This window comes from Coturnix japonica, chromosome 2, assembly GCF_001577835.2.
Source record: "Coturnix japonica isolate 7356 chromosome 2, Coturnix japonica 2.1, whole genome shotgun sequence".
Classification (NCBI taxonomy): Eukaryota; Metazoa; Chordata; class Aves; order Galliformes; family Phasianidae; genus Coturnix; species Coturnix japonica.
Genome location: NC_029517.1, coordinates 42289385 through 42301859, shown reverse-complemented (window position 1 = coordinate 42301859; position 12475 = coordinate 42289385). Strand labels below are relative to the sequence as shown.

The window sequence follows — 12475 nt, the reverse complement described above, 5'->3', positions numbered from 1 at the left end:
ACATACTACAGATACAGTCACCTCACTGTAAGAAAAACAAGTTTATAAGACTTATATTTATGTAGATATAAAACCATACAGATTTTCCAAGGGAGAGGGGATTTTAAAATAACTTTTTCCCTCCCAGTGTATTTAAGAAAAGAAACTGAGCTACCAATCAGACAAAGAGATACAGGTACTTCTTTGTGAAGTTAATATCAGTATCAAAAGAAAAGATTCCAAAAACTCATCCAAGAAGAAAAACTTCTGTTGCGTGATTCACGGGTGAAATGGAAGATGTACCAGAGCCAATTTTAAATTATATTATTCAGGTTGTGTTAGCAGTACAGCTGGAATTTACAGAGCCCAGAGTTGTTCAGTTTTTCAAGCTTTCTTTCTGTGAACCCAATGTGGACATCCTCTTGATACTTCCATATATTCTTGCTTCGAAAGGCTGCCCTACCTGAATACTTCTTCTCTTACACGCTTTTGTAATACTTAAAAATACTTACAGAAATAGTATTTAGATTTCTCAAAATTGTACTTAATCTCCCTTTGAGATGACATTATATTAAGAATGTACAGCATACTTATTAAAATTTCCATTAATCTCCATCAGATCGGGCCAGGAAATCTTATTTGCTATAACCCAAGATGGCTTTTCCTAACATTTTTTTACATCCTATTTTGTAACACCCTGACACCATGTATTAGATGTGAAATCACCCTGAGCACCAGAACAGCATAGCCTACACTGCTAAGTCTGGCAGGATCAGAGCAGGATTTCCATGGAGCCAGCATGTCCATAGTACTTAATTTCTTATTCAGATGCAGAAGGAGTTGACTGTAGTGCATACAAAACTTAGCACACAGTAGCAAACAAAATGTATAGCTTTGATCTAAAAATACATGGTTATTATCTGGCTTAGGGAAGGGCAGATTTGTGCTGCAGATAAACAAATGGATGGATGAGTAGCAGAACTGAAACAGTGCATTTGCTGTTCACTGAAGAAACATGCAGATGCTCAGGAAAGAGGTGAACTAGTAACAGAGGAGGATTTTTTGAATAACCATCACAGTTGTTTCCAAGTGTGAGATTCCACCATTATGTCTCAAGTCAGAACCAGATTGAAAGCTCTTCTGCTTTTTCAGGTGGGTTCTCTGTTATTCTCATCTTACCTCAGTATTTATGTATTCTTTCATTTTTAGGCTATGTACAAGGAAGACTTCAGAAATATGACTGAAGAGAACACAGCCAGCAATGGCTCCATCTGTGCCTTTGCCTATACCAACACCACAAGAGCTATCCTGATTACTGCCTACTCAGTTGCCTTTGCTGGAGGTGGGATAGGGTCCACTGCAATGTCGTTTGTGCTGGTCAAGATGAACAGTCTGTCTGTGACCACTACAGCCATCATTAATCTAGTTGTGGTACATGGTCTCCTTCTCCTCACTGTGCCCTTCCGTCTGCACTACTATGTCAATAAGGAGTGGATCTTCCACATGCCGTTCTGTAAAATGGTGAGTGCTATGGTGCACATCCACATGTACCTGACTTTCCTATTCTACGTGATCACACTAGTGATCCGGTGGTTGGTCTTCTTCCAATGGAAGGATAAGGTAGAGTTTTATAGGAAGCTACATGCCATTGCCGCAAGTGTTGCTGTGTGGGTCATTGTCATTGTCTTCATGGTGCCACTCTTCTACATTCAGTATGGACGCTCAGGGATCTATGATGACAAAGTGTGCTTTAAATTCCATAAGGAGCTGAAACTGGAGAGCATCAAAGTCCTGAACTACCTAATAATTGCAGCTGTCACCTTAATTACTTCTGTTCTCCTGGGCCTGCAGATTTTTATTCTGGTCAAAGTATCGAGAAAACTCTCCACCTCTCTCTGGTCACACCAAGAGTTCTGGGCCCAGGTGAAGAACTTGATATTCATCTGTGTCATCATAATTTGCTTCCTTCCCTATCACCTCTTTAGAGCCCACTACATAAAGCATGTGAATGACAGTGAGCAGTTGGAAAGCTACAATGAAGTTTTTTTGTGCCTGACTGCCCTCAGCTGCCTGGATCTGCTGTTCTTTGTGCTGAGTGGAAGCCGCCTCTTCAAACAAAAGGTTGGAATGCTTCGAAGCAGGCTGTCCTGCTGCTAGCTCTGACTGTGTGGGGACCTGGATATGGAAGAGCAAAGTGCTGGAGAGGTATGGCAAATACACTCCTCAACACGTCAAAGGAAGCACTGGAAACAGCATAAACTTGCTCCCAAAAATAATGGGGTAAACCATCTATCACTTCTCAGATGGTTGACTGGGGGCCTACCTCTGGGATTTCCTCACAGTCCTGCTTAGTGAGGAGCAGATGCAGCTTGAAGAGAAGGAGGAAAGGGCATGGGCTCATCAATTTTACATCAAGCTTTGTGAACTCTAAGGCACCACAATGAAACTCAAGAGAATATGCAAAGTGTGCTGAAACACAGACACAAAAAAATGTAATTTTTAATGGAATTTGGGGCAGAGTTTTGAAGTGTAAAGATCCATAACATTTTCCACACACGTATCTTATTTATTTCCTGCAAATTCTCGTAAAATATTGATGAAGCTATTGTTCCACTTAAATGTGTGTTACTTCAATGTAAAGACAAGCGTAACTTCCCAAATGTACTGAGCAACTCAAACAACTCATTAAAACCAAACGATCAACACATATTTATTTCTTTAGAAGATTTTCTCAGAATCACTTCTTGGAGATGTTATCACTGTAACAGAAAACAGTTTTGTTCTCCTTCCCGTACTGTGATAACATCTCCAGCAGAAAGTATTACATATCATCACTGAATATTGTATATTTAGACTAAAAGCTACAGAACTGTTCAATTTTTAAGAAATAATAAGGCTGAGAATCATTTTAATTAGATCATTCAGGTAACAGTTGTCCTCTCTTAAAAAGTCAAATATTTTATGTTTCCATGGTAAATGCAAAGCGTTTTTTATTTTAACCTGTGTTGATTTTATGCAGTTATCAAGTTTGTACATATTTACTTTTTTTTTTGTACCTTAACATGAAATCAATTCTATAAATGTTTTACACTGGACTAGTAGAAGAAAATAAAATGATACTGCTCAGATTGGAGGGATAGAGAAAGCTAATGAACTGGGTCTATCTAAAAAGCTTACTATATCTCAATGACACGGTGTGAGTTGCTGTTTCTGAAGAGAGAATTAATCTGTACTTGAAAAGAGGAAAAAAATCAGCAAAATAATTCTATGCAAGATATCCAGGATTCCATATCTCTTCTTTTTTACACCTATCCCAAAAAAGACTATAAAATTCTGACACAAGATGACAGTGACTGATTTATCTTTCTTCCTCTTGACATCTGTAAAAGGTCGTATTCTTAATTTAGTCAGTAGAATAATATCTTGGTATTTTGACAAATCGTGGGTTAGCGGCTGATTAATTTCCAGTGGAAATCTTCTCTTACGATGCTGCTGAAATCCATCTTATCCTATTTCTGAATCTTTCCATTTCTTGCTACTTCATCATCTCTTTCTCACCATACAGCAATCAAATAATAACTGTTGGATCTCCCTGTACCTGCATAACCTCACTTCTATCTCACATTGCTTTTGATCCCCTCAGAGAGTGATGTCCAAGATGGTTACATCACAGGATCCTATTTCTTCCAAATTCTTGTTTTCCCTGTCTTCCTTCCTGATTCAGGTTCTATTGTATCTCTCAGTAGATCTGACTATGAGAGGTTATTTTCAGGTCAGTCTGAGTGCTGCTACTTGACAATGACAATTTGTGATTTGGAAATCACTGAGGTTCACAAGGGAGACATGGGGGTGCTTGCATGGCCCACTCTTGGAAAATTACCTGGATCACAACAGCTGTTAAGAGAGAATTGCAAGAGTCTGCAGTGTGTGTGGATCTGAAACAAAACTGTTTGAGGTGTTTGCCACAAGACCATCATATTAAAGAGGAGGAGGGCCACCAGCCATATTGAACAGGAACTGTGAAATTACAGAGACATTTAGTACAAGGAAAAAGTCAGCTTGAATGTGTAGTCCGCTGGCTGCCAATTAACTATGTGTCATCATGAAAGCAATAAGCTACTCTGATCCATATTTAGTTCAAAAATACATGAACAAAACAGTTTTACCCTGTAGCAGGAGAGAACTGATATGTCAGGTTGGGCTCAAAGAGGTTACAGGCTGGCAGCTGGTCACTAGTGGGATTCTGCAGGGCTCCGTCTTAGGGCCAGTTCTCTTTAATATTTTCATAAATCATTCAGATGCATGACTTGAAAGCATACTAAGTGAAATCTTCAGGTGACACTAAACTGGGAGGAGCTGTTGACTCCCTTGAGGGCAGAGAGGCCTTGCAGAGAGATCTTGACAAATGTGAGTGCTGGGCAGTCACCATTGGCATAAAGTTTAACAAGAGCACCAGATTCTGCACCTGGGACGCAGCAACCCTGTTCCAGTGCTGGAGTTCAAGAAGCATTTGAACAGTGCTCTCAGACACAGGGCTCAAACTTTGGGTGGCCCTGTGTTGAGTCAGGAGTTGGACTGCCAATCCTCATGGATCCCTTCCAACTAAGAATAGTCTATGATTCTATGGTATATTACTGTTTCCTCTCGTAGCAACATCTTTGGTGAAGAAAAATGAATTATGTGCATCCTGTAAGCACTTCATATCTTTGTAACGCTATATTATAAACCTTTTTACATAATAAAGTTTTTTATAAAAAAAAATAAAAAATAAAGCTCATATTTCAAACAGTATGTTCTGATCATATAGTTTAACTAATCATGTATGTCTTAAAATGGGTACTGGTTTAATTTTTGTAAACATGTATATGTTTGCAACACCGTGGCATCACAAAAATACCACACAGTGGGTGATTATCTTCTCCAAATAGGAATGGATGCTAATAATTGTAATGTTAATAAATCATTATGCTGATGAGCAGAATTAGGGGGATGCAATTCCATGCTTTGAGTTGGCAGTACTGGTCAATACAGTGCTAAGATTTCTATTGGACAGTCTGACAAACTCTACATCAGTCACTCATCTCACTTTGCGAGTCTGGCAGAAAAAGCCTCCCCCTGCCCAAAGAGAAGGAAGTCCTTGTTAATCCTATCAGGAATCGCCCAGCCAGCTGGTGAAAGAAGTGGTGGTCTCTCTGTTCTTGCTCTGTCCCACCCTCCTGGACATCCTCCCTGTTCACCACCCCAGGGAGGGATGAAGAGGGGTTGCATGTGCTGCCAAGCAATGATGTGGAAGGACAAAAGTCTGAAAAGCTCCTGAAAACTGAAATGTGGACAGGGCCAGATTAGCATCTAAAATGTAGCCAAGCAGCTCCTATGAACAGTGATGATTGTGGCAGTAGTGGGGAGCTGCAAACATCAAGGAGCCAGTCCATAGAGGAAAAGGTAATTTCTAGTTACCACCAACTATTTGGTCAAAGGCACCAGTGCCTAAAAAGATACTCTGATTTTGCTAAATTCCTGTTACAAAGGAGATTAGAAAACAACCACACAAGAACAACAACAACAAAAAGAGCTCTATTACAGCAGGACATAGAGGACATAGGCCCTGCAGAAGGTGGTGTGGAAGAGAATAGGAATGCAGAATATGAGTTTGTTTCTGCCATACAGACAAAAGGTAATAGACTGTCTCTGGACATCATCTCATGCTGTTTACCGAACCTCTAAAGCTGCCAAAAAGTGAACTCCCACAGACAGGAGCAAGCTAAACCTTCATTAGCCTTTGTTCCTACTTCTACATTATCCTCTCAGCTGCATCAGTCTCCCCTCTAGTTCACCAGTGAGTCATGAAAAATCATGTTAATGCCAGGATAAATACAACAAGCTTGTTTTATTTTCAGTACTGCTCGTTTGAGGTATTTATCAGACTTCAGTCCTCCTTGTCTCATCCCTCTCAAGCTCCAATTTTTCTTCTTCTAGGCAGTTTTACCCAGACCCTTATCACCTGATGTAACAAAAACTGGCTTGTAAATTAAATTCATTTTGCATGAACAAAGTCATCCCTGCAGCAAATTGCCTTCAGAAGTTTAAACCCAAATTGGAACATAAACTTTATGTGTTATGATGATACTGTTGAAGCAGCTACTCTGAAAAAAACACCACACAAAACCAATAAAAATAAAAATAAATTTGCAGCTCCTTTCAAGAAGTGTCTTTTTCTGTCACTTGTTACAGAAAGGGACTGGAGATATAAATCATTTCAGAAAATACTGGCCACATTATTACACAATTCAACTCCATACTTTGGGGACCACTCAAAATATCTAATCATAGAATTTTAGAATGGCCTGGGTTGAAAAGGACCACAATGATCATCTGGTTTCAACCCCCCTGCTATGTGCAGGGTCATTAACCACCAGACCAGGCTGCCCAGAGCCACATCCAGCCTGGCCTTGAATGCCTCCAGGGATGGGGCATCCACAACCTCCTTGGGCAACCTGTTCCATCTAGCATTTAATGAAATGCCTGTATATATGCTTCTAATGGGGGAGGTCAAATATCAGCCCAGTGGAAGATAAAACTTAAAAATAGGTGCAAATTTTACAAAGCAAAAATTACTTTACACTAGTTTTTATTATAGAAATCAGCATTTGTTCTCTGATTTATTGTGCATTTCTGAACAGACTGGGAAATAAAATGAAACAAAATAGCTATTTCAAATTTCTTTTAAGCTAGTAAATTAAAAAAGAAAAAAAGCCAGATATTACACATGTTTTATGATACTTTTCTACTATTTTCTGTCATTTTACAAAATAACTGGAAGTAATTTTGAGAAAAGGTTGGAGATTTTAGTCATTTTGCAAAGTAGCTGGTTTCACTCTGTGGTTGTAGCATATACCAGAAATTGGTGCAAGAGCAGTTGTACACAAAATAAGCAGTCAAACCAGATTTCTCCACTTGCTAAGTAATAAGTACCTCGGGACTTTGAAGTTAAATTTACAGAAGAACTTTACAAAAATATACAAAATACTACAAGTTACATGATCCCAAAAGCTGAATATGATGCAACTATTGCTAATACAAAGGATGCAAAACAAAATCCTAAATCAAGGTCAAGATGTGAATACTGTCTGCTTGCAAAGTAAGAAGGATTTGATCTGTCTTTCTTTTTTTTGTTTCTTTAACTGTGTGTACGTTGCTAGTTCTTCCCCTTCAGATAAAGCCTTATCAAGAAGGAACAGTTTCCCATTTCCCTCATTTCAGATATGAAATTCTACAATTTGGAGACACTGAGAAGCTGTTTAAGAGAAGGCAAAGAGAAATCTTCCATTAGGTGAGCATCAAGAATAGATCAAAAAAGGACATAGGGCTACTGGCCATGGTGGCAGTGATTGTGTCAGAAAACATTCATCCTCTGTCTATCAGACATCATCAGCTCTTCAGAACCAGCTACAGAGTGTTCCAAGGAAAAAGAAAGCACCACTTCAGAATTTGCTGGCCAATCTGTTTGAAACAAGAAGTACTTATCTCGGGACAAATTGACTTTATTGATATGTTGTCAACAACTTCAGGCAGCTTGGAGTGGATAATGGCATACCAGAACTGTGTCACCAAATTCTGTGTTCTCCATCCACTTCTATAAGAAAAGGTTGCTCTACAGCTTTACAGCTTTTTGACATCTTTAATTTTTGGAGCTCCAGTTGCATTACAGTGTCATGATGGAACTGAATTAATTAATTAAGTCACGCAGGAACTGGAATACTTATGGCCTCAGCTCAGCTTGGTGCATGGAAAACCAGGACAGGCTCAAAGTCGAGATCTGTTAGAGTATTCAAGTGGCAGTATTGCGGAAATGCTAACTGAGAGTATGATAAACAAGAATTCATAGGACTGTACTTTGGGAATTTGCTCTGTGCAGTTCTCTAAGAATGCAGATCACCACTCAAGAATAATCTGTTCACCATACTCAGCTCTGGGGCAAGCTCCAGAAGTGAGCTCACCTTGACCTCTCTTGCATCAGATATGATCAGCTGCCCGATGACTGAGGAGGTCCTTTTCTCTGTGCTGACTGTTCCTGCTGCACCATCCATCTCAGCAGCCAGTGCAGATCCAAAGGATCCCACTGGTACTGCCACCAAAGCAGAGGCTGTTACAGAGCTTTCATATAGGTCTCCATTAGAAGAAACTCATCCACAGCTTCTGAAACCTCCACTTACATAGACCTTACAGACACATAGCCTGTTGCCAGCAGAGACTATATATCCAATGCACGACCGTTAGCTATCCCAACACCCCCCCTGCTATGTGCAGGGTCATTAACCACCAGACCAGGCTGCCCAGAGCCACATCCAGCCTGGCCTTGAATGCCTTTAAAACCCATCTGTTTTTACCAGCGGGACAAAGGAGCACAGGCAGACTAGGTTGGCCCAGTGGAACAATACAGGTCAGCATCCAAGAAAAGAGCGTGTGGCCAAGGCAACATCAAGCTGTCGACAACGGAGACAACATTATCTCTTGCTGACCAAAGAACCATCAAAGACACCAAGTAGAATCTTACACCCATCAACAGCCCTCATCACAATTGTATCAATCACAAAAATAATTGCTATCTCAATGAGAAAAAATACTGCTTTATGTTTCCAAGCTTAGATTTTGAGCTTACATTATATATGAAGATTTTACACTTGCTAATTTATCAAGGTATTTTTCCCCAAATTAATTTAAAAAGTGAGAGATAATAACAGTTCATTAATTTAGCAGTCTGTATGTCTGGAGGAGAGAAAGCAGGTAGGGAAGGCAGCTATTGTTTTCATTGATGCAAACTAAAACAACCTCAGCCTACCAACAGAAAGTTCCTCTTCTTCCTTATTAGTGATTATGTTACAAGACAATACATAATCAGGATACAGTCTATGTCACCCTGCATTATGAAAGAACCAGAGATTGATGTAGTATGGTTTTGTGTCGTCTTTATTCTGAATGTATTTTACTGAATTAATTTTATTTCATTAGGGAGCTGATTAGCATAGCTGTTTCTCATTACTAATGTAATCCGTACATATGCACATTCTCATTATCTCTGTTATATCTCCCCTCTATGTAGTCTTAAAATAAATGAGACAATTTCCCATAGAACTCTTACAATATTCAAGAATATGCTCAGTTCAGAGCTGCTGTGTGGATATTGCACCCATGTGCATTTTGTTTTACTTCAACAGGAATTGCCCTGCAAACTCAGTCACAGAAAAAAAAAACCAACAACCACTAAAAAACATGAGAGAAGTATGTAATTTTCATCTCGTTAGTGTGGTTAAACCGCAACATTCCACCACTAACAGCAGACTGCAAACCCAAGCTGATACCTCTTTGGTTGAGCAGTATTAATGTTCCAATAATTAAGCAATTTGAAAGGCTGAACATTCTTTGGTGCTTCGGGAGAGATTAAGCTCTTTGTAATGCCACAGTGGAGTGTGGAGAATAAAGAAGGATGCAAAACAGTACCAGCAAACTTTCACCCTGTGAATGTGAGCTACATGAAGCAGCACAACTGCAAGAACAGATGAAAAACCTGACAAGTGAAATTAGGCAGCAAGCAGTTCACAAACAAACAAGCAACACCAAGCTGCAAGACAAAAATGAATCTGTAAGAAAATTGCCAGCTGTTCCTTGGCTAAATTCCCCCAAGCTGGTCACAAAGACAGCTTATTTAACTGCATGAGGGACATAACAAAATGGTAATGGAGGCACGTGCAAAAAACACAGCATGTGAAATACATCATCACCATAACAACATGTTTTACTAAAGTGTGTAGGAGTGTGAAACCTCTACAGCTACTGATGAAGAAAAAATAAATAAATAAACACACACACACATATATACATATATGTTGGGCTAAAATACTTTTCATCTTTTAAAAGCTATTTTCATCATTACAGGGGAAAAAAACAAAAACAAAAATCCACAAACTGATAAAATATTAGTAAGACAAAATCTTGTCCTGGAGGTCAGTATGTGTGTAAGAGCAAATGTTAACTTAGCTTTATGCTAATAAATGCTCCACGTTAATAATTACCACAAGGTAGTGAATTTAGTAACCACAATTTGTATCTCAAAACCTTGCAAAGCTCTGAACACAAAGAAAAGGAATGGAATTTCACCTCAGTTCTCTGTTGTATCAAGACTAGTTGAAACTATGGAATCACACTAAAAATAGGCTGGGAGAGATTTCTTGGGGTGCTATAGTCCTATCCTCTGTCAAGTATGGCTAAAGTCAAAGTTAGGTGGGGCTGCTCAGGACTCTGCTTGCATTTTGAGAATTTCCAAGGACAGAGAAACCAAAGACCTCCTTTGTGCTGCTGATCCATAGCTGCAACACTCTCACATTATTATCATCATTATTCTTTTTGTACATCTTTCAGATTCAGAGTTTCCCTTGCTGCAAGACTCGCCTCTTGTCCTTCCCACCATTTAACTTTGAGCGAGTCTGTCACGCTCTTCTTTATAAGCCACTTCATGGACAGGAAGGCAGCATCCAGTTAACATACCCTCAGCCCTTGACCCTATTTTCTCCTGGTTAAACCCAGTTCCTCTCAACTCCTTGCCATGCTCTGGCTAACATAGCACCATATGATACAGTCCCTCATTACAAGGTCATGCTACTAACTCCTTTTAAAAAATCTGTGCTATGGTGAAGGTTATCAAAACCAGCACTGAGAAGCAATTAGATAATTGCCACCTGTTGCTATCTGATCCCATTTGGTGATCTTTCCCACGCTTGAGCCTCACATCTGACATCTTTGCTCACCTGATGCACCCCATTTTCCAGTGACTGAAGTAATTACTTGTCACCTACTGGTACTCACAAAGTACAACAGTAAGGGGATTTTTTGCTACTTTTTCTTTACCCAAAAGCTAGCCTTTAACAGCTAACAACTGACTAATATTGACTAACAAAGCTTTGAAAGTCATGCCTAAGCCATCCCTCCTGAAAAAAGAAAAAAAGCCACAAAAAAAAAAAAAAAGAAAAAAAAGAAAAGAAAAAAAAAAAAAGAAATAAAGCAGAGCAAACAGGCAAACATCAAGAAACAGCAGCGAGATCATTAAATAGCTGCAAGATTATTAATTGCCTCTTTCACTGTCCTTCTTTGAACTGATGACTGAATCTCTGGATTTATGTCTGAGACCTCACATATCCTGACTGCAAAAGAATGTAACTGATAAATCAGGCCTCCAGCTTTACAAATGAATGTAACATTTTAAAAGACAGTTATTTCTACCACAATTACTTCAGCTATTCTGTATATTAAAGATGTACAGAAATATGTTATGCACAAAATTGTACACAAGCCTATGTACCTTTGAAACCTGCAGATAAACTCCATTCCTGGCTTTCACCTGCAATTTACATCAATTAATCACATTTAAGACATCTTTTTTGCTATCGGATATGAGAACAATAAATATCCCAATAGCTCAGGATATACTTAGAAGAAAAACAGGACCTCTTTTAAGGAAAGTCTTCTTCAGTTTCTCAGAGCAAGTGAGTGGCTGCTAAAGGTTTGTTACATGAGCTTGGAGAAGGTGAATTAATGTGATAGCTGGACCATGGGAAGCTGTCCTGCAGTGGCACCAAGTAGCAAGTGTGTGTGGCTCCAGTTATTCTGAAAGGAAAATTCTTTTAGAAGAAAATCTTTGGGTAACATAGGTCAATGGTGACCGTGGGGAGCAGCCACCAGCCCCATCATACTTGGAAGGCATGTGATGCCAAGTCTGGCACAATTCAGCTTTTGTAATGTGCAAAGGAGAGAGTTCCATGTGAGAAAGAACCCAGTCACAGGGCAGAGAAACGTGTGCTAGTTTTTGGCTTCTATTTATCTCAGAAGAATACTGGAAATAAAAGTGTTGTGATTTATAAAACCCGAGGTGGTTTCAGAAGTGCAGTCATTACATTTTCTCACTTTTATTTAAAATGGGAGATGATCAAAGACCTCAGGCCCTTTCAATTATTTCATGGTTTAAATGGCTGCATTTCCCTCCAGAAAGCTTTGTACCCTCTGAAATCCTGGGGATCGAAAAGTCAACTGACAACACTGTCACTGAGCAGCAGGAGATTTTGTAGGCAGACTTGCAAAGATCTTAGTATCCCAAAGGCTGTGATTAAGGAACCACAAACTTCTCCTTTTAATTCTTTCCGGAGTGTGCATTTGCTCTGTGGATGAAAAAGTACTACTGTATAAGCCTTTTCAGACTTGGAGCAATCTGAGTGCAGTCAAATCTATCTCCTGCTATATATGGATAAAAAGGAGGGAAAGTTCTCATTTCCTCTCACTTGCTTGAGCAATGAAAATATGACTTTTCTTACCCACACTATTAAACTTTGATTTTTCTTTTTAAAAGTTGTTTTATCATCTGTCTTGTCTAACATTAGGAACTTTTCTATTCTTACCCCTCGATCTTATCTCTGCAGCTGAGTATTCCCATTCATTTCTAAACATCCTG

The 12475-nt window shown here is 39.2% G+C and overlaps 1 protein-coding gene across 1 annotated transcript; it reads left to right on the top strand.

The window, feature by feature from the left end:
- Positions 1-476: 476 nt before the first annotated feature.
- LOC107309410 (probable G-protein coupled receptor 141) lies at positions 477-4734 on the top strand. The gene has a single exon (XM_015854198.2). The coding sequence runs from the start codon at positions 1192-1194 to the stop codon at positions 2134-2136; it is 945 nt and encodes a 314-aa protein (XP_015709684.1). The 5' UTR covers positions 477-1191; the 3' UTR covers positions 2137-4734.
- The last annotated feature ends 7741 nt before the right edge of the window (positions 4735-12475 follow it).